The following is a 25,567-nucleotide window of genomic DNA, read 5'->3' as shown; positions in this document are numbered from 1 at the left end:
GCCCTTTAACAAATACGAGCAGATTTCTTTTAGGTAATGCATTACCTTTTCTTCTGGACTTAGAACCAGTGCTTTTAAAGGTGCTCAAAGTGATGTGACGTTTTTTTTTAGGCTACAACATTTTTTGTCACATAAACTGACAAGAAGGAGCTGGTTTTTGTCATGAATACGCATTGTGGAAGTAGCCTACATGCTAACGCTGCTGCAGTGATGGCTCCACCAGCTCCTTCTTGTTGTTTATTGGCTGGAACACTGTTTGTTATGTTTGGTGGTGCAGGTTGGTGCAGTTTGTTTTAGTTGGTGTTTGTGGAGCCTGGGCTGACTACAGAGACTGCGTTTTTTTACAGTGTGTTCAGGGGACAGGCAGCTAGCAGATAGTGAGGAGATGTTTGCTGTATGTGACGAAAAATGTTTTAGCCTAAAAACGTGTTACATCACTTACAGCATCTTTAAAAACACTATGGCTCTTGCAGGTTTTCCAGAAACTCTTCTATTTCTCTCCTCGTGTGGCCTTTGTCTTTCATCTTCTCCAGACCTTTGGTAGTCCTGTCGATTACAGTTTAAATATATCTTGCATAGCAGATATAAACTAACTCTTTGTCTGCAGGTTCCAGATCACTTTCTAGCAGTTCCTGGAATATCTGCTCAGCTTTATCCTGTTTGTAAAGTGACATTGCGTATATATCTGCAAGAGCTAATTTCCTGTCAAATGAAGAGTGAGGGTAAAGAGAAATCACCTCCTCCATGAGACTGATTCCTCTGTCTATCAAGCCTTGATCTGGGCGACTCTCCCTGAAGATTTTCCATTGGTAGAGGAGTGCAACGCATTTCTTCAGATAACGCTCATCTGGATGTCTTACCAGAGCCCCCTCTGCCAAATCGATAGCTTCATTAATAGATACATAGTTACTGTAAACCCGTAGTAATGGTCTAACACCACTGTAGAGGCCGACAGGATTTCTCAACACCTTTCTGGCTAACTCACGTGCTTCATCTTCGATTTCTTCTCCGCGGTCAGCACGTAGAGTTAAGTAGTGAGCAGCGAGGTACAAGTTCTCTGGATCCTGTTCTTTGGCTATTCTCATAATCTCCAAGATGCCGCTGTGACTAGAAGCATACACTAGTGCTCGGGCATGGCTGCTGTTCCACTCCACCATGTCCGGCTGCATCCTGATGGCTCTCTGGAAGTAATCTGCAGCCAGCGTTTTGTCGGTGCTGAAAGTCAACAGAGTCCAGGCTTTCTCAGCGTAGATCTCTGGATGGAGCTCATCCTGGGATGGAGATGGGTATTTACTCATCAGGGTGTTGACCTTTGACAGGTAAGCCTGACTCTCTGCTTGGTCTCCCAGGTGGTGGTGCAGCCACGCCAGGTTCCCGTAGTTCACCACCAACCAGGGACCCTCATCTGCGTTTCTTATCTTGCTGAAGGCCTCTGCAGCCTTGTTGAAGAAACTCTGGGCGTCTTCGGTGAACCCCAGCTTGTACTGAACGAACCCCCGCAGGTTGTAAATGTGACCCAGCCAGCTGTTCCCCTCCTCAGGGCCAATGTCCTCCAGCTTGTCCTTGCGACATAAAAGTAGGGACTCGCTGGTCTCCAGATCCCAGGTGAAGTGGCACTGCAGGGCCTCCAGTTGGGACTCCAGTGTTGTTTGACTCTGAGCAGCACTGACGGAGAATAAAACAACACTATAACAGTAAGTTAATTGAATAGGCTCAAGTCTAAGCTTTAAGTGTTTGGATAATCACTGTTCATTTCATATGGAGGAAAAAGGGGGGAAAGAAGGAAGATATTTATTTATTTATTTATTTGTTTATTTAAAAGGGACAATGCACATCCATTGACATTTTTTGTTTACACTCAAAATGTAAATGTGCAAGAGTTAGCAAACAAGATAATTTTCATCTGTAGTCCCTTGGCAGGGGACACATCATCATATTACATTAATAAAAAAGAATGTAAGAAAGTTAAAGAGCAAATTATAAAAGAAGAAAGAAGAGACTAAATGAATAAAAAATAAGTACAATAAAAAGAAGGGCAGTACCTAGGATGAGGTAAACCAGATATTGATGATTGCAGTTGTGATCATTTTTAATCCATCTCTTGAGTGTGGTTTTTAAATGATAGACAGCTGGTGCTTTCTCTGAGTTCAATAGGAAGACAGCTCCAATAATTTTAGCCCTGTACTGAGAAGACTGTTTGGCCAGACTTACTACTGTAGGTCTCTACTGTACAACACAGTCTCCCCTGGTGGTTGCCCTAGTTGCCCTAGTTGCTCTGCCACTGCTCTTCTTCTGTTGTATAAATCCACCCAGTGGTGGAGGTGCAAGCCCATGTCATAGTTTGAAAATGAGGCAGGCATCTAGATACTATCTTGTAATACAAGGTTTATTTAGTAGTGATATGGCAGTGGTGATAGCTGATAGGTGTTTGATCTAGTGTTTTTAAAGTTTGCTGATAAAGGGTTTTTATTGGTTTAAGGGGTGTCATGTTTGCTTGGGACCAGCTTGTGAAACAGTATGATATGTGGGAAAAGATCATGGCATGCATAAAAAGTTTGGCTGCCTCTGTGGTTAGATATGGCCTTATGTGTCTAAGGTTAGCCAGATTATATCTGATGGTATTGGCCACCTTTTTAACATGCATTTTAAAAGTTAAATTAGAGTCCAAAATGATAACAAGGTATTTAAAATCAGACACAACCATGAGTTTTTCTCCTTCAATAAAAACATCAGCCTGCTGTGCACTTGTGGATGTCTTAGAGAAGAACATACAGACTGTTTTGTTAATGTTAAGATGTAGATATGACCCTTGTAGCCAGTCAGAAACATGGACCGGTGCATCAGTTAGTTTAGTTGCTGCCTGCTGTTTGTTTTTGGTATGCAAATAAAGAACATAATAGAAATAGTCCCTTCCCTACTTCTGGTGCCCTTACTCAGACCACACCTGTGGACTTTGGTAACTGCAACTTGCATGGTTGTGATGCTATCTGTTAGTGACAAAACCTGGTCACAGACAGATAGACAGACAAAGGCAAAGTACTCAAACCACCTCCATAATAGTTCCTCCTACACTAAGTGTCTCAAGGAGCATGTTTAACCCGACAAAACATAGCAAAAGGTTAATATAAACTGAAAAGGTGCCGGGGTCATCACACTCCCTTTTTAATAGCCTACATGCACGTCGCTGCTGAACCAAACGGGAGAAAAAATGATCAAAGTTTGTTTCACACTGATGAAACATTTCGTTCAACCTGGAAACCGTAGCAAAACGGTGTGCACTATTCTGAGATTGAACGTGCCCCAGGACGTGAATCCTAGGATGGCAAAGGCATGTCCCGCAATACTCTGCCTCTGATTGGCTTACACTGATATTCTTACCCTAACTCTAACCAATCTCACACCTACTGCTTAAACTTAACCAATCCAACTAACGAAGGCAACGAATATTAGCCAATCAGTGGCAGAGTAGGGCGGGTCATTCCTTTGCCATCCTAGGATATGCAAATTTGCCTCCAGGAACACATTAAAAAAAGAAAATTGAGGAAAAGAAAGAAGGGAGGACAGATGGAGAAATGAGGAAAGTGGGTTGTAAGAGACAACTTTTGACATGGAAGACTCACCTCATCATTCAGCTGTTTCCTCCACTCAGTAGTTCTCTAAAAATGAGTTAGTTTGGTTCTTGACGTTACTTTGAAGACAAAGTCCGAGGTGTGGTGAGTCCTGTGCTTGGCGTTCGTATCCCAGGAATGGAAGTCACACCCAGAAATACAACTAAAACATGACTCATCACATTCTGTGATTATTTGGTCTTCAGTTGACTTAAAGCTAGAACTAGTTTTGTTTGTTTTGCACTTTGGTTAGTCATTTTTTTCACCTTTTCAGATATTGACTTGTAGATATTGTTGTACAGTTGTAGGTTATAAACATAGGTTTGGCAGCAGTTTTTAAAAGTTGCAGTTTGATAACGTCCATCATCGTCCTGATTGTGTAGAATATATGAATTACCACCAAAACACAACAAACACACGAAACAAGGATATGTTAGTTCACATAATGTATATTTAATACTATTGTGTGTGCACAAATAGTGATCATATTAAGGTTATACATCATATTAACTATTACATTACCAAACATTTATTTTTCTTACAGCAAAGCAAACTTCATACTATTGTTATATAAGCTTAAATTACAGGGCAAAGGAAAAACATTTCAACACAACTAAAGGTACTTTATTTGTCACATACACGTACATGTAGCGAAATTCATTTTCTGCATTTAACCCATCCCTCAAGGGAGCAGCGGGCAGCCAATCACAGCACCCGGGGACCAACTCCAGATCTGAGCCAGTGCTTTGGTCAATGGCACTGACTGGAGAAGCTAGTCCATGCTTTTGATGGTGGGGGAAACCAGAGCAAACCCATGCAACATGCAAACTCCACACAGAAAGGCCCCAGAACCACCTGGATTCGAACACAAAACCTTCTTGCTGTGAGGCCACAGCGCTAACCACTGGGCCACCATGCTGTCTATAATAAATACCATGGTTAAGGAGGACAACATTTTATCAAAATCTATTTAAATTAATCATGTCATGACATTTGACCAGTGTCCAGAGTGGATATGATTTAAAGGACCAGTGTTACTAAATGATTCAGCTTGTTTCATATATCTAGTATACTACTGCTGACAGTTTTCCAGAATAAATGTAAAGGTTTTGAAGTGTAAAACCTGCCTCTACAGGATACAGTTGGTCTCCTGCTCCTGGACCAGCCGACCAGCAGAAGGAAACAGGTTTTCCTGATATGTAATCAATTTCTGGATTAAGAACCAGTGCTTTTAAAAACACTATAATGGCTCTTGCAGGTTTGCCAGAAACTCCTCTATTTCTCTACACATGTGGCTCCTGCCTCTGTCTCTAATCTTCTTCAGAGTGTTGATGCTCTTCCATCTATAGGAGGATTGCTGCGGTATCGCTGCAGCCTTCATGTGATATTGTATTGACCTTTGGTAATCCCTACAACGGAGGAATAAATGTTTTGCATAGCAGTAATAAACCAACTGTTTGTCTGCAGGTTCCAGATCACTTTCTAGCAGTTCCTGATATATCTGCTCATCTTTGGCCTGGCCGTAATTTAACTGTGCATATATACTTGCGAGGTCTATTTTCTTCAAAAGGAAAGAATGAGGGTAGAGAGCAATCACCTCTTCATGGAGACTGATTGCTCTGTCTATCTCGCTTGGATTTAGACGAATGTGCCTGAAATAAATGATTTTCCATTTGTAGCAGAGGGCAGCGCATCTCTTCAGATAACGCTCATCTGGATGGGTTTCCAGAGCCTCCTCTGCCAAATCAATGGCCTCATCAATAGATAGATAGTATTTGTAAACCTTCAGTAATGGTTTAATACCACTGTAGCTGCTCACAGGATTCTTCAAAACCTTTCTGGCTAACTCACGTGCTTCTTCTTCGATTCTCTCTCCTTTCAGAGCACATTGATGAAGGTAGTGAACAGCGAGGTACAAGTTCTCTGGATCCTGTTCCTTGGTGAGTCTCATTTTCTCCAAGAGGTCAGCCTTCACCTTTTTGTTTTTCCTGATAGACCCCACTAACCCTAAGACGTAGCTGGTGTTCCACTCCACCATGTCCGGCTGCATCCTGATGGCTCTCTGGAAGTAATCTGCAGCCTCTTTCTTTTGTTCTCCGCTGAACTTCATCAGGGTCCAGCCTTTCTCAGCGTAGATCTCTGGATGGAGCTCATCCTGGGATGGAGATGGGTATTTATTCATCAGGGTGTTGACCTTTGACAGGTAAGCCTGACTCTCTGCTTGGTCTCCCAGGTGGTGGTGCAGCCACGCCAGGTTCCCGTAGTTCACCACCAACCAGGGACCCTCATCTGCGTTTCTTATCTTGCTGAAGGCCTCTGCAGCCTTGTTGAAGAAACTCTGGGCGTCTTCGGTGAACCCCAGCTTGTACTGAACGAACCCCCGCAGGTTGTAAAGGTGACCCAGCCAGCTGTTTCCCTCCTCGGTGCCGATGTCTTCAAACTTTTCCTTTCGACGTAAAAGTAGGGACTTGCTGGGGTCCAGATCCCAGGTGAAGTGGCACTGCAGGGCCTCCAGTTTGGACTCCAGTGTTGTTTGACTCTGAGCAGCACTGATGGAGAATAAAAATAACATCAACAGTAAATCAATGTAATAAGCCTTAAAGTGTTTGGATAATCCCTGTTCATTTCATGTGGAGGAAGGAGGGGGGGAGGAAGGAAGATAGAAATGTCTCCTTCCCTACTTCTGGCCCCCTTTCTCAGACCACACCCTGAACTGTGCCTTCATTTAAATCATATATACTCTATATGTTTAGATACCGCATTGGATGCTGTTGTTCATTGGAGTGATACATCAACGTGAACACCATGGGATTGACAAGCCGTGTCTTCTAATGCATGTATATGTCTATCGAGGCAGGAGCTCTATCAATTAAATTCTGAATTTCTCACTAAATTTCCAACCAATTTTCAAGTGGTTTGCTTTACTACTAATGCCTATTGCCTCCATGTAGGCCTATTGATGATACGGGATACTTGTGTGTAAAAGTGTGAGTTTTCGAACCAAAATACCTTATCTTGTGTAGACATTAACAGTATGCGACTTTAACCGATTTAAATTGGTGACTTATATTAACATTCACACTCATACAGTTATGAAAGATGGCATTAGCTATAGAGACACCAAAACCGTTTTTGTACCAGGCTGTAAACATGTTTACTTCAGCTGTGACTTTTTAACTTGGGGTTCTGTGGGGATTGACTCAATAACACACATGATGGCATAGGCGCGGGAAGTGGGGGTGCTGCAGGTGCTACAGCACCCGCTGGTGGCGAAGCTTTAAAACCGCGATGACAATAAAATGATAGCTTTAAAGTATTGAATCAATACTGTAAATACATGTTACTATTTTGTTATCTTTCCTTATATCTATTTATTGTTTGTTTATCTTTAGAGTCTCTTGTACTTCCCCCTATCCCTTGCTGCAGCAACAGTGTGAATTTCCCCGTTGTGGGAATAATAAAGCATTTTGAACCTTGATGTGCCGGCTCACATACGGGTAGGACCATGTATGAAGTGTGTGCGGAGAGCACAGCGACTTTCTAAGTTTTTGAACGTACAGCGGCGCTTCCACACAATGATCCTGTTCATGAAGACATGCAAATCAGAAGCACGGAGACCTGACGTGGTGAATATGGCAGTAATAACCGGTCTTAATGGAAGGCATGGAGCCGCATGTTAACGGCGGTGCTTCCCACCTGATGTGAGTGTGTTTGGGGAGAACTAGACACCTTACCTCTTGAGAGGAGGGGAGGATAGGGGTGGTCCTGTGCTCCCTATGCGCTCATACAGTACGGAGATGCAACATCAGTTACTCTCCCAAAGCGTTTATCCACGGAGCCCCCCAGTTTCCACACAGTGTCCAACACATAAAACATCTAAAAAGTGACAGAAAGAGCCCACTGAGCTGTTACAGCGCGACGGTACTTTGTCTCCAGTGAAGTGTCTCATTTTGGATGATCTGGATATTCAGGGTCTCATGGCAGAGTTTATCAGCCGAACTCCAGAGCGCAAAGTTATGTTTGGTGTACCGAAATCATCGTAAGGTAGAGACACGGTGTCTGACATCTCTGTGTCTTTTTCCTGCCGCCATGCAGGCCCAGATGGTAGCCTCTATTTAGCCTAGTATAGTTGTTATTTATGTATGCCAGGGGTGTGACGAGACGCTTACTCCACGAGAAGAGACACATCACGAGATTGGGTTCACGAGAACGAGACGAGATTTCTCGTCGAGGTGAAAAGTTGTCTCGTGAGGCGATGTGATGTCAGCGTGATTGAGCGTGGCATTACTATTGAACACACCCGTCGCTATGGGCGGGCCATAGGGGGCCGGGCCCGCCCCCAAAAATGATTGTGCCCCCCCACTTGAGGCACAGACCTCTTAAAAAAATTACTTTAATTTTATACTATCATAGTTGCTAATTTTGTGTTGCATTAATGTTGCATTCTTTATCATTAAAACATAAAAAATATAAATAAACAATGGTGTGATTTTCGTTTGATTGATGGGAATCTACACTGCAACAGCCTATCACGGCCTTACTAAAAAGAAAGTTAGGCTACGACGTGACGTAGCCTACGTCAGTGTAGCCGCTCAACGGTTAGTTAGTTAGTGAGTTTTCGCCGGCATTCGCTTCAGTTCGTCATGGATATCCGTAAGTGGTTGAAAAGCCCACCAACATTCTCCTCCTGATGTTGTCGTTGGAGAAGGAGCCCCTGGACGACAGTCTGAGCCTGATGCTAGTAGCTCCGTGGAGCCCGACCCTGGGCCTCGCAGGACCTGCAGGTCGAGTGCAACTGCGACTGGGGCAGCATTTGGGCCACAACTAACTGTTGAATCAGGGGGTGTGACGGGCAAACCCAAACAGGTTGTGTTGAGGAAATATCCAGTCAAAATGTATTGTTAAAAAAGAAACAATCATTTTCCTCTAGCTGGTATTTGAACAGGGACTGGCTTGCGTAGGATACTCGGTGGAAAAGGACTCCGCATTTTGTTATGCCTGCAGGAAATTCACATCTGTATCATCGGACGCGACCTTCTTCATTAAGGGGTTTAAGATTTACAGACAAGGGCTTAAATAAGCATGCAGCTTCAAATGACAGGAGGGACTGGAGAGAGGACAGGCTGCCTCCACTCAAAGTACCGGTAGGTTCAAAGTCTCTGTGCGTGTGTGTGTGTGTGTGTGTGTGTGCGTGTGTGCGTGTGTGCGTGCGTGCATGTCTCATGGCACATGCATAGCAATGCATATCCTTCTGTTGACTGCTTTAAAATGCAATGTTTGAGAGATGCTTCTGGTGTTACATCTAATATGTTGTATAGTCAAGTGTTTTATGGATATTCATAACATTGCTTCTATGTAATGTGTTGTAGGCTATATAGGCTACCTGGTCATATTGCTGTTGGTTATGTTTAACGTGATGATTACGTGCGAATAGTATAACAAGAGTATATGATTATTATAAATATACGTACTGTACGCTAATAATAATTGTGCCCTCCCATGTATTTGATATGCCCCCCTTAAGACTGAGGTCTGGCGACGGATCTGCTATTGAAGATCCCCCTGCCACTTTTAAATCATTTGTGTGGCAACATTTTGGTTTTCCTGCGGAAATAATAAACGGCGAAAGAGTGACAGACAAGACGAACACAATATGTAAACACTGTAAGAAAAAAATGGCGTATACCGCGGCTAACACGAGCACTATGCAAAAACATTTACAGCACCACCACAGCTCTCTACTTATATGCACACATTCACACAGATATTTAGATAGGCCTACTTTTTTCATCGCTGGTTTTTGGAGTTTGCTCTATGTCCTATGTTGGGACATAGAGCAATGTACATAGTTTGTACGCACCGTCTGCTCAGCTGTATTTCATGGAGGGGAGGGGCGAGAGAGTTTTTAAAAAGAGGCAGAGGTAGAGTGGTCTGCAAAATACAGAGCCTGTGTAACATAGTATCATTAGACTCTATGTGGACCGTGGAACCTCCCTGCCAAAAATATCTTCCCGTGCCTCTGCATGATAGCATAATTTTCAGCATCTTACTAATTACTTAAATTAAAATAAATGGGCTACTTTATATGACACAAGGAGGGCGGACAGTCGGACTCAACGACCAATCTGATTGGTGGAGTGCTTACCTGGAAATGACGAGTGGGATGAGCGGGACAAACGCCTCTCAAAATCTGACGAAAATCTTTTACACTGACCTTTGTCAGTCTGAAATAAAGATTATTTAACTGCACGGTCTATTTCTCGCTTAATGTTTTCAGAAACACTTTATGCCCGACTGGAGAAGCCCTATATGCATTCAGATCTCAACTAAACACAGAACGTTTGTGAGTGAGACAGACAGACAGACAGACAGACAGACAGCATAAGCCACCGTTATGTTCATGGCAGTGTAGGAAAATAAATCGATCATTAGCCTATTTGTTTTTTTGTTTTGGGTGGTGATGGCGCAGTGGATATGACACATGCCTTTGGTGTGGTAGACCTGGGTTCAATTACCACTGTGATACATCAACCAATGTGTCCCTGAGCAACACACTTAACCCCCTAGTTGCTCCAGAGGTGTGCAACCTCTGGCATATATAGCAATTGTAAATTGCTTTGGATAAAAGCATCAGCTAAATGTACATGTAAAAATGTAATGTTTTTTAAAGTAAATAGGCTACATAGGCTATGATCCTGGCTCTAGGGAAAATGGAAGAAATGAAAAGAACAAGAAACAGAAGAGAGAAAAAGTAAGAAAACAGAAAGAAAGGAGGTCTGGGATTCTGTAATAGCTTATAATAACCTAAATTATAACGATTCTCATTATTCAGCCACTCACCTCATCATTCAGCTGTTTCCTCCTCAACCTAAATATGACTTAGTTTTGCGCTTGATGCTGCTTCGAAGAGAAAAGTCCGAGGTGTGGCATTTGCATATCAACTCTTTCATTCCCCAGGAACAGAAATCCCATCCGGGAATAAAAAACTAAAACATGACTCCTCCCACTGTGTGATTATTTGCTCGTATGTAGATTTCAAGTTAGAAAAAGTTGTTTCTTCTCCTTGAAACTAGGCTATATGTATGCAGTTATATGCTATATTTAGTTTATGTGGACACTTTGAACATTTACAAATGAAAATGGACTAAATAGAATCCACACACACAGCAGCCTACAACACTTTCAGATATAAATCAGACATTAAAGGCATAAAGGCTACGTGATGGACTGAACAAATAGCCTATAATGCAATGAAAATAATTTGCAAAGCCCATTTTTTCTTTATTTGGTTTTACATATATATATATATATATATATATATATATATATATATATATATATATATATATATATACAGTACAGGCCAAAAGTTTGGACACACCTTCTCATTCAATGCGTTTCCTTTTTATTTTCATGACTATTTACATTGTAGATTCTCACTGAAGGCATCAAAACTATGAATGAACACATATGGAATTATGTACTTAACAAAAAAGTGTGAAATAACTGAAAACATGTCTTATATTTTAGATTCTTCAAAGTAGCCACCCTTTTTTTTTTTTTTTTATTAATAAGGGAAATAATTCCACTAATGAACCCTGACAAAGCACACCTGTGAAGGTAAAACCATTTCAGGTGACTACCTCATGAAGCTCATTGAGAGAACACCAAGGGTTTGCAGAGTTATCAAAAAAAGCAAAGTATATATATAAAGTATATATATTAGTATATATTTGGCCTGTAGTATATATATATATATTTTTTTTTATATATATATTTAAATAAATAAGCTTGATGTGTTTTTCATCTGCTGTACTAAGTTTCTGTGGCCGACCACTGCGTCTACGATCCTCAACGTTCCCTGAGTTTTTGCAAGTGTACCTATAACAATTGATGCTGGTTTGAAGACAAAGGGTAGTAACACCAAATATTGATGATTTGATTGATTGATATTTTTTTGGTTTCTCACTTTGCATTTTGTAAATTGATAAAAATAAACAATCATTATTTATATTTTTGAAAGCATTCTTAGTTTACAGCATTTTTTCCACACCTGCTTAAGACTTTTGCACAGTACTGTATATGTATACAAACACATCAACACATCAATATATATAATATTAAGCCATTAGCCTACTTTAAACACATGTGTTTAGTAGACCTACATGTGGAGCATCTTCTGTCTGCAGGTGAGCTGGGACAGCGGTTACCTAGGAGACGCCTGCATGATGACGTTCTGCTGCCACCTACCGGTGTAATCAGATTACTGTTTGTTACCACTTCACACTGACAGGGTTCAGTTTCACTGAAAAACACTTCTATTAGACACAACATCTCTATTTAATCATCTTTAACCTGTCACCTCGGAGATATTAATATACAGTTGTATTTGTTTGATGCTCATCATGTTGTCTGAAAAGTTGAAAGTTAACAAAACAAACAATTTGGCAGCAGCTTTCAGAAGTTATAGTTTGGTTATTGTCCATCAATCGTCCTGTGTGAAGTTCTGCAAGATTGTGTAGAGAACAGGAATTTATTGTATAGTTACCACCAAATCAAAACAAACTGAGAGAGGATTTCTTAGTTCACATAAAGTATAATTAATAGTATCGTGTAGGCTACAAATGGAGATCATATTCAGGTTACACATCAAATTAACAGTCTTCATTATAAAAGAGCAAATTTCAGAGAGTATAATATTCTTATAAAAACTTACAAAAAATACAGTTCAAATGAAGAACAATTGAACACAACAAGAATATAACACCGTTGTTAAGTTAAAGCTACATTGTGTTAGAATTTCTCCCATCTAGTGGTGAAATTGTATATGACAACCAACTGAATATTACTTTCTAGCCCCTCCCATTCTGAGTACATTCTAACTCCTACGGTGGCCATATTATTCCAAGAAGTACGACTTTGTCCGTGAGTGTACCTTCCAGTGTAATAATTGTTATTTTGGTAACATTTCATTCAACATCAGCTATTATGTTCCCAAACATATGCAAGCTAATGTAATGCAAGTAAAGTATCAGTGCTATCGTTATTCTGTATATTGTACGAGATTAATAGTGTAAGGCAATGTTTACAGCATAGGAGAGAAGCAACAGAGGTTTGTGTTTTTAATACATTTCTCTGAGCAGTATGAACAATGTCAATGAAACCAAAATTACCTCTTAGTATCTCCATCGGTTACACGCAGCTGTTCTAGCTGTAGCTAGTCTGTGTTACAACTGCCTGACGTGAGTTGTCTACCAGGGAAATCACGACACATATGATTACGTTTATGTTACATGGTAGACAATCCTTTCTCATCATTGATGCCAGGAAAAGTGTCCTTAGACGTCGTTCTAGCGTTATGCACAACCATGCAACCGAGCAACTATAAAACTTTGAATTTACACAAATAGGCAGAATTACCTGTTGAGAAGAAAGCAGGCAACTTTGGCGTTCCTTTTTAAAATCCTTGCTCCTTATGAGCTCTTTCCATCTTGGAAATATCACTCCAATATTAACTTTGGTCTTATTTCTTTGCCTGTCGCGTTGGTCCTGCAGGTTTTCCAGAAGCTCTTCTATTTCTCTACACATGTGGCCTTTGTCTTTCATCTTCTTCAGAGTTGAGATGCTGTTCCAGCGATAAGAGGATTCAAGCGATATTGCTGCTACTTTCATGTTATATTGTATTGACCTTTGGTATTCCTGTCGATTACAGTATAAATATTTAGCAGTTTAAGCCATCTGTTTGTCTGCAGGTTCCAGATCTCTTTTTAGCATTTTAAGGTATATCTGCTCAGCTTTATCCTGGCTGTAATTTGACATTTCGTATATTTCTGCAAGAGCTATTTTCCTCATAAGTGAAGAGTGAGGGTAAAGAGAAATCACCTCCTCGATGACACTGCTTCCTCTGTCTATCAAGCCTTGATCTGGGCGACTCTCCCTGAGGATTTTCCATTGGTAGAGGAGTGCAGCGCATTTCTTCAGATAACGCTCATCTGGATGTTGTTGAACGAGAGTATGTGAAAATCAAAAAAACAATTAAAAATTATATTCCTGCTTTTTGAAATATTTTTGCTTTTTGAAATGTATTTGTATTAATCCAAAAGACAGCTAAAACTATACTTCTGCTTTTGAAATATATCAGCTCAAGAACAGTGGAGACTGTGCTTCTGCTTTTGACATGAGTTAACCCAAAAACAGCTAAAATATATTTCTGCTCTTGAGACTATAATACTGCCTTTGATTTTGGTTTATGAGTGCTGATGTGCCTTTAGAAATATAATCGTGCTAAGTTTTTGTGTTACTGATATTACTATAAGCATGCTTAGAGACATTTTAGTGTGAGTTACTGTGTGAAGCTGCCTATTTGACCCTGCAGTCGGAAAGAGGAAGTGTCTGCAAGAGGCATAAGTTGCTTTGTGTAACTGTCTGTCTAAACTTGCACAACTGGAAAGAGGAAGTGCTGTTGGGGCCCTGTATACATGCACTTGGGGGTTAGGCTCTGGGTGCATACAGGAGTGTAAAAGGTTACTGCTCTGACCTATTGATCAATGCAGTCGAACTGAGCCGTTAGATTCTATGTTAGATAGCAACATGCATATGTATAAAGGAAATATCGTCTTATGAGATGGTTTTTACGTATATCCAACCTGATGCTTGCTTTAAGACTGTATTACCATGTAAGGTGAAACAAATGCGATAAAACACACCTCGCTGTGATGGGGGGTTGAACCCCAAGAAATGTACATATAAAAATGGGTGCTTTGCCAAAAAGCGCTCTCTCTTCCTTGGGTTCGTTTTCTGCTCTTTTGACCAAAACCCTACGAGTAGGGACCTCCTGTGTCTTAGAGCATTTTTTGAGTGATTGAACTCTGTTCATTTTTCCATTTAATTTGTTTGCTTGTTAACTTTTTGCTTTTTAAAAAAAATAATAAAACCACCTGTGTTCGTCTTGAGCAAGGTGACCCAAAAAACCTTGTGAGTCTTTTTTTGCTCTTGTAGAAGACTTTCTTTCCTTTTTTCCTTTTTTCTTCTTTTTTTGCCAATTGCCCGCGTGAGCGGGGACCATTGACATATATACACTGGACCAATAGACCCCGTTGCTATGGACGGAGACCAGTGAAGGCTATTAGAAGCACTTTTCCGGTGATCTCTTGCTTTATTGCGCAGCCTCCAACTGACAGAGACAACGTCAACTGCCTGTGAGCTTCTCCTGTACTATACGGTAATTCCTCTACTATGCGACAGTAAGTCACTTGGTTATGACACAATCGTTAGCTTATTTTTACAAAAACGTCTGCTACGGAGCTATAACGTGAGCTACAAGGTAATGGAGCCTTTTATACATTGTCGTGTTCCTTTATAAATAAACAACAGACAAATATAGTCTTTTAACGCTTCAGATGTAAAGTTATTCGCAGTCAAATGACGTAAAAAAAAAGAGGTGATCACTTTGTAGCAACAAAATGGCGCCATCGGAGGTTCGCGTTCTGAAGCGAAGCTTACCCCCTTGGCGGGGACCCCCCGAAAGGGGAAGTGGGGGGCCTCCTCTTTAACCGTGCGGTTTGCAGCAACCTCGGAGACCGATCTGACAAGCAGACCTTTGATTCTCCAGCTGAGCGGAAACCTCTGTGACCACGGCAGAGGCAGCTGTCCGAGTGTGAGTAATCAACTGTAATTGTTTGGTTATAAAGATCTTCTGTGTGCTGTGTATTTCACATACGGGGGACATCTAGGTTGTCAATCAAAAAGCCTCTTGTCTCGTCATCGGGTTTCCACTGTAGCGAGAACCCGCGGGGGGTGTGTGTGTCTCTCTAAAAATAGTCTAAAAACCATAGGGAAGTTTCTGAACTAATTCCTCTTGAACCTGTTTATAACTTATAACATAATATTTATAAATACAGGGTGTGTGTGTCTCTTTAAGAATAATCTAAAAACCATAGGGAAGTTTCTGAACTAATTCCTCTTGAACCTGTTTATAATTTATAACATAATATTTATAAATACAGGGTGTGTGTGTCTCTTTAAGAATAATCTAAAAACCATAGGGAAGTATTTCAATTAATTCATTTGAACCTATTAATATTTATAATACAATATTTATAATATTTGAACCTATAATGTTTTAGTACCTACAGTATTAAATATAGGGAAGTATCTGCAATAAGTCCTTTAATATAGGCTTAACCATCCGCCCCGCTGACAGTATCTGTAACGGCTGTACGGCAGAAGAGGGCTTAGAGGGCGAGGGTTATCTAGAGGGAGAAAGGGAGTTGGCTTTAAATGAAAAAGTGATACCATGACTAGATAACTGTCACATTGTTCCACAATGTTTTCCCAGAACCTCCTCTGCCAAATCAATGGCTTCATCCATAGATACATAGGTACTGTAAAGCCGTGGTAATGGTCTAACACCACTGTAGAGGCCGACAGGATTTCTCAAAATCTTTCTGGCTAACTCACGTGATTCATTTTCAGAACAAATGATCAAAGTTTGTTTCACACCGAGGAAACATTTCGTTCAACCTGGAAACCGTAGCAAAACCTTGTGCACCGTTTTGAGACTGAACTTGCCCCAGGACGTAAATCCTAGGATGGCAAAAGCATGTCCCGCAATACTCTGTCTCTGATTGGCTTACCCTGATATTCTTGACCTAACTCTAACCAATCTCACGCCTATTGCCTAAATTTATCTAATCCAACAAACGAAGGCAACGAATATTATCGAATCAGAGGCCCAGTAGGGCGGAACATTCCTTTGCCATCCTAGGATATGCAAATTTGCCTCCAGGAACACATTAAAAAAAGAAAATTGAGGAAGAGATAGAGGACAGATGGAGAAATGAGGAAAGTGGGTTGTAAGAGACAACTTTTGACATGGAAGACTCACCTCATCATTCAGCTGTTTCCTCCACTCAGTAGTTCTCTAAATATGAGTCAGTTTGGTTCGTGACGTTACTTTGAAGACAAAGTACGAGGTGTGGCATTCATAGAGTCTTGTGCTTGGCGTTCGTTTCCCAGGAATGGAAGTCACACCCGGCAATGAAACTAAAACATGACTCATCACATTCTGTGATGGTTTTGGACCTGCGTGAAGCTGGCCCCCAATGTCATCCAAAAACACTGCTATTCATTTGTGCCGGTTTGTGCTGTAAAAATTATCGTTTGTGCTGTTAAGGGTTTTAAGTAATTCAACTTTACATTTTCTGGCGAGTGACGTCACCCAGCCCCCCATTAATGTCCAAATCTCCCCAAAATGGTCTCAAAAGTTTGTGCTGATTTGTGCCATTAAAAGAAACATTTGTGCTACTAAGGTTTTTACGTTGTCAGGCTTTATTTATTTATTTGTGCAAAGGCTTCTGACATTAGCCATCACTCCCATGAACGGGACATTATAAACATAGTCATGAACACTTAAGCCTGTCAAAAAAAAAAACTATTCAGTATTTCACGTTAACGTTTTCTTCTTCATTGGCACCTATGGTGAGGAAAAAGCTTAACGTGGTTTGTACCTAAACAATGATCAATGATTTCCAAATGTCTCTCTCATATTTCCCCTTTATAACCACTGAAAACTGTCAAAAAAATCGAACCCAAAGTCCAATTATTATGGACGTTATCTGACATTAAGGGTTTTTGCTTCATTAGAGCCTATTGTAAGGAAAAATGTCCCGTTCATGGGAGTGATGGCTGGTGTCAGAAGCCTTTACAGCGCAAATAGTAGCCGTGTAAAAAATAAAGCCTGACAACGTAACAACCAAAGTATCAGGCACAAATCAGCACAAATGTAGCACAAACGGTTGAGACCATTTTGTAGAGATTTGGACATTAATGGGGGGCTGGGTGACATCACTGGCCAGAAAATGTAACGTTGAATTATTCAAAACCCTTAACAGCACAAACAATCATTTTTACAGCACAAATATAGCAGTGTTTTTAATTATATTTGTTAATGCAATGGAGGTCATCTTCATGCAGGTATTATGTGGTCTTCAGTTGATTTAAAGCTAGAACTAGTTTTGTTGGTTTGTTCTTTTTTATTCTTGTTTGTTTTGCACTTTGTTACTCATTGTTGTACAGCTGTAGGTTATAAACATATGTTTTGCATAAGTTTTTAAAAGTTGCAGTTTGATAACGTCCATCATCGTCCTGATTGTGTAGAGTACATGAATGTCTTGTATAGTTACCACCAAAACACAACAAACACACGGAACAAGGATTTGTTATTTCACATAATGTATATTTAATACTATTGTGTGTGCACAAATAGCGATCATATTCAGGTTATACATCAAATTAACTATTACATTACCAACCATTTATTTTTCTTACAGCAAAGCAAACACACACAGAGTATAATGTTGTTATATAAGCTTAAATTATAGTGCAAAGGAAAAACAATTCAACACTACAGGAATATGATAAACACCATGGTTAAGGAGGACGACATCGACTTAAACTTTATTTGTATCCCCAAAGGGCGATTAGGTGTGCTGCAATTATAAACACATACAAGACACATAAATAAATACAAGTTCTGCACAGAGTCCAACTGGAACACAACCGTAACAGTACGAGGACAAATAAATACCAGTACAAGGTGCATGGATAGCAGCGTCAAAGAAACCTACACAGGGTAGGAAAAAGTGCAAATCAGGCTCCAAAGTTGACACAACATAATCAACAATGACCATCGTCAACAACATCAGCATCCATTACATTACATTACATCACCAACCCCTTTTATCAACGTTTCCGACATTCTCAACACATAGTCAACAGACTAGAATATAAAACCTACCAAGGAATTAAGAAAGAAAAAGGACCAAATGAGGTAGCCAAGAGATCAAAGAAGACTCCTAACCTCCCACCTATTCAAGAAGGAAATGACTGCAGGTATAAAAGAGTACTTCAATAATAATTTATAATTTATTAATTCCCTAAGGGAAATTACAATGTTTTCACTCTGTTGTTATTATTATACACATTACACACATGCATGCATGTATAGGTACTCTATACGTGCACTAATGGAGAGATGTCAGAGTGGCCCATGGACAGGCGCCCAGTTGGCAGTTGGGGGTTCGACAATGCCCAGGAGGTGAACTGGCACCTCTCCACCACCAGACTTTGTATCGTATGGGGACTTGAACCAGCAACTCCCTACTGACTGAGCTATTGCCACTTGTACCCGTTAGTCCTTACAGATAGACATCTCAGACGGGAGCCAGACGGCAAGGACTGAAATTCAAGGAATAAGGGGTGGGAACTGTCGGCGCAAATAACATTAGCTTTCCTGACTATCTGTCCATGGAACAGCTCTGATAATGTGCACCGTTGGACACCCAATATCTTGTTGCTCATCTTCACAACTCTGTTTAGTGCAGTTTTGGACAAACAGAAGCTAAGTTTCCATCGACTTGTCAATCGAATTATCTGAAGTTCGGTAAAAAAATTCATGCGAATAAAGCTGAGTGTGAAAGTGTGTTTCCATCCAACAGCTTTAAAGCGAATAAAAACCTGTTGCGTAATGACATCACGTGCTGTTTAGCGATTAAATTGGTATATGGAATTGATTTGAGACATTTTAAGGTGTTTCCGTTCATTTTTTTCGCACTGAATCGCACAACATTCAAGCAAACATTTGCGAACAAAGCTTTGCTAGACAAAAGTAGTTGTTGTTAACATTAGAAGCCGAGGAAGCTGCGATGGGCCTTTGGCCGAGGATCTGATCCAGCTCATCAAAAAGGTGGAACTTGCCTTTTATTTCCCCTCCGGCACCCCTGAGAGACAGCTCTCTTTTTTTGAGACGTGTATCGCTGTTTGAGGGCCTTCCATTTACTCCGCAGGACGTCCCGCGGATGTCCTAACCTTTGTCGGCTGTTTCCTTCGCGGGATCCTGATAAATTATGGCATTTCTTAGATTTTTGCTATCTAAAATAGCTGTTATATTTTGCTCGTAAATTAAATTCAAAAAGTATCTCGTCTCCTCGTTCGTCCACTTACATCATGTCTTTGTTGACGCCCGTCATGTGTGCAAACAGAGCTGAAATACTGGGCGGAAATGGACTACAACTTCTTCTTCTTCTTTGTTTTTGTGGCGGGTCGCAACCATAAAATGACCTAAAACTTAATCGCAATTCATTAATTTATTCGGCAAATAACGTTTCCATCAGCGTTTATCGCATAAGCCGTATATATATATATATATATATATATATATATATATATATATCGATCAAGAGAAAATCCGATGAGACTGAAACCTATTTCCTTTGAGTCGATATTCATGAAATTCAATCGGATTTTACTGTTTCCATGAGGCATTTTTCATTCAATATCACTTAATTCGGATAAAAACGTGTGGATAGAAACATAGCTAGAGAAGGGAGAAGGTCAGGACAGATTTAATATAAACAGTGGATGTTATCTAAAGGACCAGTGTTATTAAATGATTCAGTTTGTTTCATATATCTAGTGTACTATTGCTGACAGTTTTCCAGAATAAATGTAAAGCTTTTTAGTATTTAACAGCCGACAGTTCAAATTACAGTTCAAAATATTCTATATTTTCTATGTTTTCTTTGTGATAACGATGAAAAGACCAAAACCAACAACGATTTGATCTTACATGTTCTGAATAAGGTTTTGCTGCTTCTGGACCAGCCGACCAACAGAAGGAAACAGGTTTTCCTGATGTGTAATCAATTTCTGGATTTAGAACCTCTGCTTTTTAAAACACTTTGGCTTTTGCAGGTTTGCCAGAAACTTCTCTATTTCTCTACTCACATTACTACTCTTGCCTCTGTCTCTAATATTCTTCAGAGTGTTGATGCTGTTCACTCGATAGGAGGATTGCTGCGGTATCGCTGCCGCCTTCTTATGATATTGTATTGACTTTTGGTACTCCTTATAATGGCGGTATAAATGTGTTGCATAACTGCTGTAGAGCTTTTGTTTGTCTGCAGGTTCCAGATCTCTTTCTAGCAGTTTCCGGTATATCTGCTCAGCTTTAGCCTTGCTTTTTTTTGAGTTTGCATATATATTTGCAAGGTCTATTTCCTTCGCAAGTGAAGGATGAGGGTAAAGAGCAATCACCTCTTCATGGAGACTGATTGCTCTGTCTATCTCGCTTTGCTCTGGGCGACTGTCCCTGACATTAATGATTTTCCATTTATAGCAGAGGGCAGCGCATCTCTTCAGATATCGCTCATCTGGATGGGTTTTCAGAGCCTGCTCTGCCAAATCAATGGCTTCATCAATAGATAGATAATCACGGTAAACATTTAGTAATGGTCTCATACCACTGTAGCTGCTGACAGGATTTCTCAACACCTTTCTGGCTAACTCACGCACTTCATCTTTGATTTCTTCTCCGTGGTCAGCACGTAGATTTAAGTAGTAGAGGGCAGCGAGGAACAAGTTCTCTGGATCCTGTTCCTTGGCCACTCTCATTTTCTCCAGAAGGTCAGCCTGCAGCCCTGTGTCTCTGTGATCAGAAGTATACACTAACCCTAAGACGTAGCTGGTGTTCCACTCCACCATGTCCGGCTGCATCCTGATGGCTCTCTGGAAGTAATCTGCAGCCTCTTTCTTTTGTTCTCCGCTGAACTTCATCAGGGTCCAGCCTTTCTCAGCGTAGATCTCTGGATGGAGCTCATCCTGGGATGGAGATGGGTATTTATTCATCAGGGTGTTGACCTTTGACAGGTAAGCCTGACTCTCTGCTTGGTCTCCCAGGTGGTGGTGCAGCCACGCCAGGTTCCCGTAGTTCACCACCAACCAGGGACCCTCATCTGCGTTTCTTATCTTGCTGAAGGCCTCTGCAGCCTTGTTGAAGAAACTCTGGGCGTCTTCGGTGAACCCCAGCTTGTACTGAACGAACCCCCGCAGGTTGTAAATGTGACCCAGCCAGCTGTTCCCCTCCTCGGTGCCGATGTCCTCCAGGTGGTCTCTTAGATGTAACAGTATGGACTTGCTGGTCTCCAGATCCCAGGTGAAGTGGCACTGCAGGGCCTCCAGTTGGGACTCCAGGGTTGTTTGACTCTGAGCAGCACTGATGGAGAATAAAAATTATTATTGTAACATAACATCAGCAGGTTTAAACAACATGCTCTGACGTCTGCTATGTTTGGCCTGTTTATTTTATGTGGAAGAAGGATGTAAGGAGCATTAATTAGACAGCAAGTAAAAGGAAAAATGGAGACTCCCAAAATGCTTTTTTTCTAGCATGAATTGCGACTCATATTTGCCTTTTTAGTGGCTGTCCCCTCTATTGGCTGTAGTAAATCCTCATAAGGAGGCAGGTGGGGGGGGATGGACGAATGTAAACGAATGCAATACTGTCTGCTTTTTCTTAACTTCTTGTATGGTTTGGAGGACGTGATGAAAACAATGAATGGACCACAGTGGTTCGGATCAAACAGGCCATTCCTCCCATTCATACAGTCTTTACCACTGTTGCCCACATGAGCGTTAAATTACCCCAAAACTAGAGAGTCTTTAGGAAGTCCAAATGAGGAAATAACTATAAGCAGAGCCTTATCACACAGGAAACACATTACAGACCAAAAACTATGTACAACGAAATGAAAGTACAATTAATTCATTAAACTAAAACTAAATTTATGTATTTAGAATTTCTCCAATTTCTCCACCAGATTTATATTTCTGTTTTGCAATAATTCATGTAAATACAAAATTTGGAATGAAAACATCAACATTGACTTGTAGGAATATTTTGGGCTCAATAATAAGATGTTAAATAAATCATAATGATTCTCTTTATATATGAAATGCAGCAGCAGCTCCTCACCTCATCATTCAGCTGTTTCCTCGAATAGTTCTCTAAATATTCGGCTGGTTTCTGCTCTTGATGCTGCTTTGGGTCCGCTGGTATAAAGTCAGTGATGTCCAACTTCTGCTTTGCTGTAAATGATGACATGTTGTTGAAGCACGCAGCTTTAAATAGTCATGATGAAGTCAGAGCGGATGTCCGAGGCGGGGCGTTTGCATTTGGAGACAAGTGGTCCAAATTATTAAGTTTCTTTTTTACTATCTCACCTTGACCTTTCGTTTCCCAGGAATGGAAATGTCATAATGTAAAACAAGTGGAGCAGTGTGCTTGATGGGTAACCTTACTTTATTTTGTGAATTGTTATTGATTGATATAGCGATTTTTGCCTTTACACTTGATCGTACTGTTTCCCTCTTTCACGAACTGCAACAACAAACACTGATTGACACACCTGTAGAACCCCATTCACATCAGCAATCTAATTTGCCAGTTGCTCAGACCACTCCCCATAAAAGGAGGTTAGATCCCAGAGAGAGAGAGAGAGAGAGACAGAGAGAGAGAAAGAGAGAGAGAGAGAGAGAGAGAGAGAGAGAGAGAGAGAGAGAGAGAGAGAGAGAGAGAGAGAGAGAGAGAGAGAGAGAGCTCTGGACGGATGGACGTGCCGGTTGCTGCAGGCTGGACTGGACTTGGGTATTGTTTAACCCTGGGGCAGAACATTGGACAATTCACGTTTTTTCTTCATTATCTCCCTTTTTTAGAAGAGCAGATGTCTTATTTAAAACAGAAAATAATAAAATACTATTTTTACATATTTCTTGTGTCCTTCCCTCTGTGCTGGTGTGGCTGGGAATCCGAACCTAAAATAACTTAAAGTTAACAGACTTTCAATCTGTTACAGAAACATAGAAACACATGAAAAAAGCATGACTCACTTTGTCATAATATATTTTCTCTTAAGCTGATTGTAAATGTTCTTCTTCTTGAAGCTCTATTATGATGCCACAGTGAAATATTCAAACAGAAGTTGCCAGCAGGGTTGCCAGTATAGGCTACTGTTTTAGTTTGCTTACTGTTAGTCAATCAATCAAACTTTATTTACTGTTTGGTTAATTCACACTTACATACACAAAAGCTTCAATTATTCTTCATCTGTTCACATATAAACTTGGAGATATTGTTATACAATTTTATATGTTTAATGTTAATCGTGTTCGCTTAAAAGTTGAAAGCAAAAAAAAACTGCTTTGGCAGCAGCTTTTCAAAGTTGTGAAAACCTCCCTACATAGTTGGAGATCTCAATGTTAAACCCAAAGTTACACCCTTCTGTCAGACAAAGCAGGTGGAGAACTGAATGTGACTTTGCAGCTTCTCTCGCCCCCATTGGACCGAAATCAAATCATAAGAAAAGTCACCTAACTGCTGGCAGCAGCCGGAGTCTGAGAAGGGTGGGAGAATAATTGTGGAATTTGTTTCAACATAATTAAACTTGGTATGATTGATATGAGGAACACATCAGGTGATGCTGTTGCACGACAACACTGAACCAACTGGTTCATGGGATGTAACTTTTACTTTTGTTTTCTCTGAAACTCTTTACGCTTAATACTGGACCAATGTCAAAGACTCAGTCACTTAGACACAAAAACATTTTTGCTAAAAACAATTTTTTTTTCGAACTTTGCCATTTCCATCAACATTTTCAATTTTTTTTTAAATTTAACCTTTATTTAAACAGGAAGGCCGTTGAGAAAAGGCTGTCATTTGCAACCTGGCCAAGAAAAGCATACGCGTGCAGGACAACATACAGTTTCACATTCAATAAATTACAGGAATACAGAATACAATAGGCTACATAAAGGGCAGATTAACTAGGCTTTACAAAGCCGGCGCAAAGTGAGCTGTAACTAAGTCGATGGATATGCGAAAGTGATATGGTAATAACACAATACACATGAATAGACAGTCTATATCACTGCTGAGATGTAGTAAAGAGTCAAAAATACAGTAAGTTTAAATTATGATCTAAATTGTGGACTAGTTAGTGATGTAGATCAGTTATAACACAATATACAGTACAGGCCAAAATTTTGGACACACCTTCTCATGCAATGCATTTTCTTTATTTTCATGGCTATTTACATTGTAGATTCTCACTGAAGGCATCAAAACTATGAATGAACACATATGGAATTATGTACTTAACAAAAAAGTGTGAAATAACTGAAAACATGTCTTATATTTTAGATTCCTCAAAGTAGCCACCCTTTGCTTTTTTCATTGCGCTGCAAACCCTTGGTGTTCTCTCAATGAGCTTCAAATATTAAAGGGTGTGCAAAACAGAGCATGAATGATGTTAATTGTGGGTGTTATAGGGGGCTCTGGTCACAAAACGTATGGCACTGTGAAAGAGAACATCTAGTGAGTTCAGGAGAGAATTTGAGGCAGTTCTCTAAATGACATCACTGAAATCGAGAATTGGTAAAATTGTCATTTTCACCAAGGCGAGTTTGGCAGCACGAGTGAAGGAGGCCCTGTTGTGGAATAGAAAACCAATCCTAGACTTAACTTTAGATTGAAAGTGGTTTATGTGTTGTTGGAAGGAGAGGAACTGTCCAACCAGACACTAGTAGTAGTATTTGTACTACTACTGATGGAAATTTTCAAATTCCATCTCATCGAGCGTGGTAATGCTAATCGGATGGGCAGGGGTGGGCAGCGATTCTTCAAAATGTGCATAAAAATACGTTGATGGAAACATGACTTACAGATAAAAGCAAGTGCCTTGCAGTGGAAGGTGGTAACGATAGTACATCCATTGTGTATTCATGCTGCTCAAAGTGTCCAAGAAGATCTCTGCACGTACTGGTTCTCTGTAGAATTGCACTGTAGAGTTTTTGTGTCGCTTTTGTACAAAGAACTGTTACATTGATTTGTATGAAATGTGCAATAGAAATAAAGTTTGATTGATTGACTAATAGTAAGCAAACTAAAACAGTAGCCTACAGGAAACCCTGCTGGCTTCTTGGGTTTGAATATTTCACTCTGGCATTACAATATAGCTCCAAGAAGAAGGAAAATTTAAAATCAACTTAAGAGAAAATATATTATGATAAAGTGTGTCATGCTTTTTTCCAAGTGTGTGTCTTAGTTTCCATTCCTGGGAAAT

At 40.3% G+C, this 25,567-nt stretch overlaps 3 protein-coding genes across 4 annotated transcripts; all 3 read right to left on the bottom strand.

The window, feature by feature from the left end:
• Positions 1 to 415: 415 nt before the first annotated feature.
• LOC114561393 (interferon-induced protein with tetratricopeptide repeats 2-like) lies at positions 416 to 3,813 on the bottom strand. The gene is made up of 2 exons (XM_028587400.1): positions 3,621 to 3,813; positions 416 to 1,665 (listed from the first exon to the last, which is right to left on the bottom strand). The coding sequence occupies exons 1-2, from the start codon at positions 3,626 to 3,628 to the stop codon at positions 561 to 563; spliced, it is 1,113 nt and encodes a 370-aa protein (XP_028443201.1). The 5' UTR covers positions 3,629 to 3,813; the 3' UTR covers positions 416 to 560.
• A 1,003-nt stretch (positions 3,814 to 4,816) lies between these two features.
• On the bottom strand, positions 4,817 to 16,539 carry LOC114561387 (interferon-induced protein with tetratricopeptide repeats 1B-like). 2 transcript variants are annotated; one of them, XM_028587394.1, is made up of 2 exons: positions 16,495 to 16,539; positions 4,817 to 6,157 (listed from the first exon to the last, which is right to left on the bottom strand). In XM_028587394.1, the coding sequence occupies exons 1-2, from the start codon at positions 16,500 to 16,502 to the stop codon at positions 4,849 to 4,851; spliced, it is 1,317 nt and encodes a 438-aa protein (XP_028443195.1). In that variant the 5' UTR covers positions 16,503 to 16,539; the 3' UTR covers positions 4,817 to 4,848. The 2 variants fall into 2 exon arrangements, with proteins under 2 accessions (XP_028443195.1, XP_028443196.1); XM_028587395.1 differs by lacking the exon at positions 16,495 to 16,539 and adding an exon at positions 10,449 to 10,473.
• A 3,419-nt stretch (positions 16,540 to 19,958) lies between these two features.
• On the bottom strand, positions 19,959 to 22,470 carry LOC114561384 (interferon-induced protein with tetratricopeptide repeats 1B-like). Its single transcript, XM_028587390.1, has 2 exons — positions 22,420 to 22,470; positions 19,959 to 21,660 (listed from the first exon to the last, which is right to left on the bottom strand). Exons 1-2 carry the CDS (start codon positions 22,425 to 22,427, stop codon positions 20,322 to 20,324), a joined length of 1,347 nt encoding a protein of 448 aa, XP_028443191.1. The 5' UTR covers positions 22,428 to 22,470; the 3' UTR covers positions 19,959 to 20,321.
• Between the last annotated feature and the right edge of the window lie 3,097 nt (positions 22,471 to 25,567).

The sequence above is a fragment of the Perca flavescens genome, chromosome 9, assembly GCF_004354835.1.
Source record: "Perca flavescens isolate YP-PL-M2 chromosome 9, PFLA_1.0, whole genome shotgun sequence".
Taxonomy (NCBI): domain Eukaryota; kingdom Metazoa; phylum Chordata; class Actinopteri; order Perciformes; family Percidae; genus Perca; species Perca flavescens.
The sequence above is the reverse complement of the archived record's forward strand: the minus strand, read 5'-3'. Positions and strand labels throughout refer to the sequence as shown.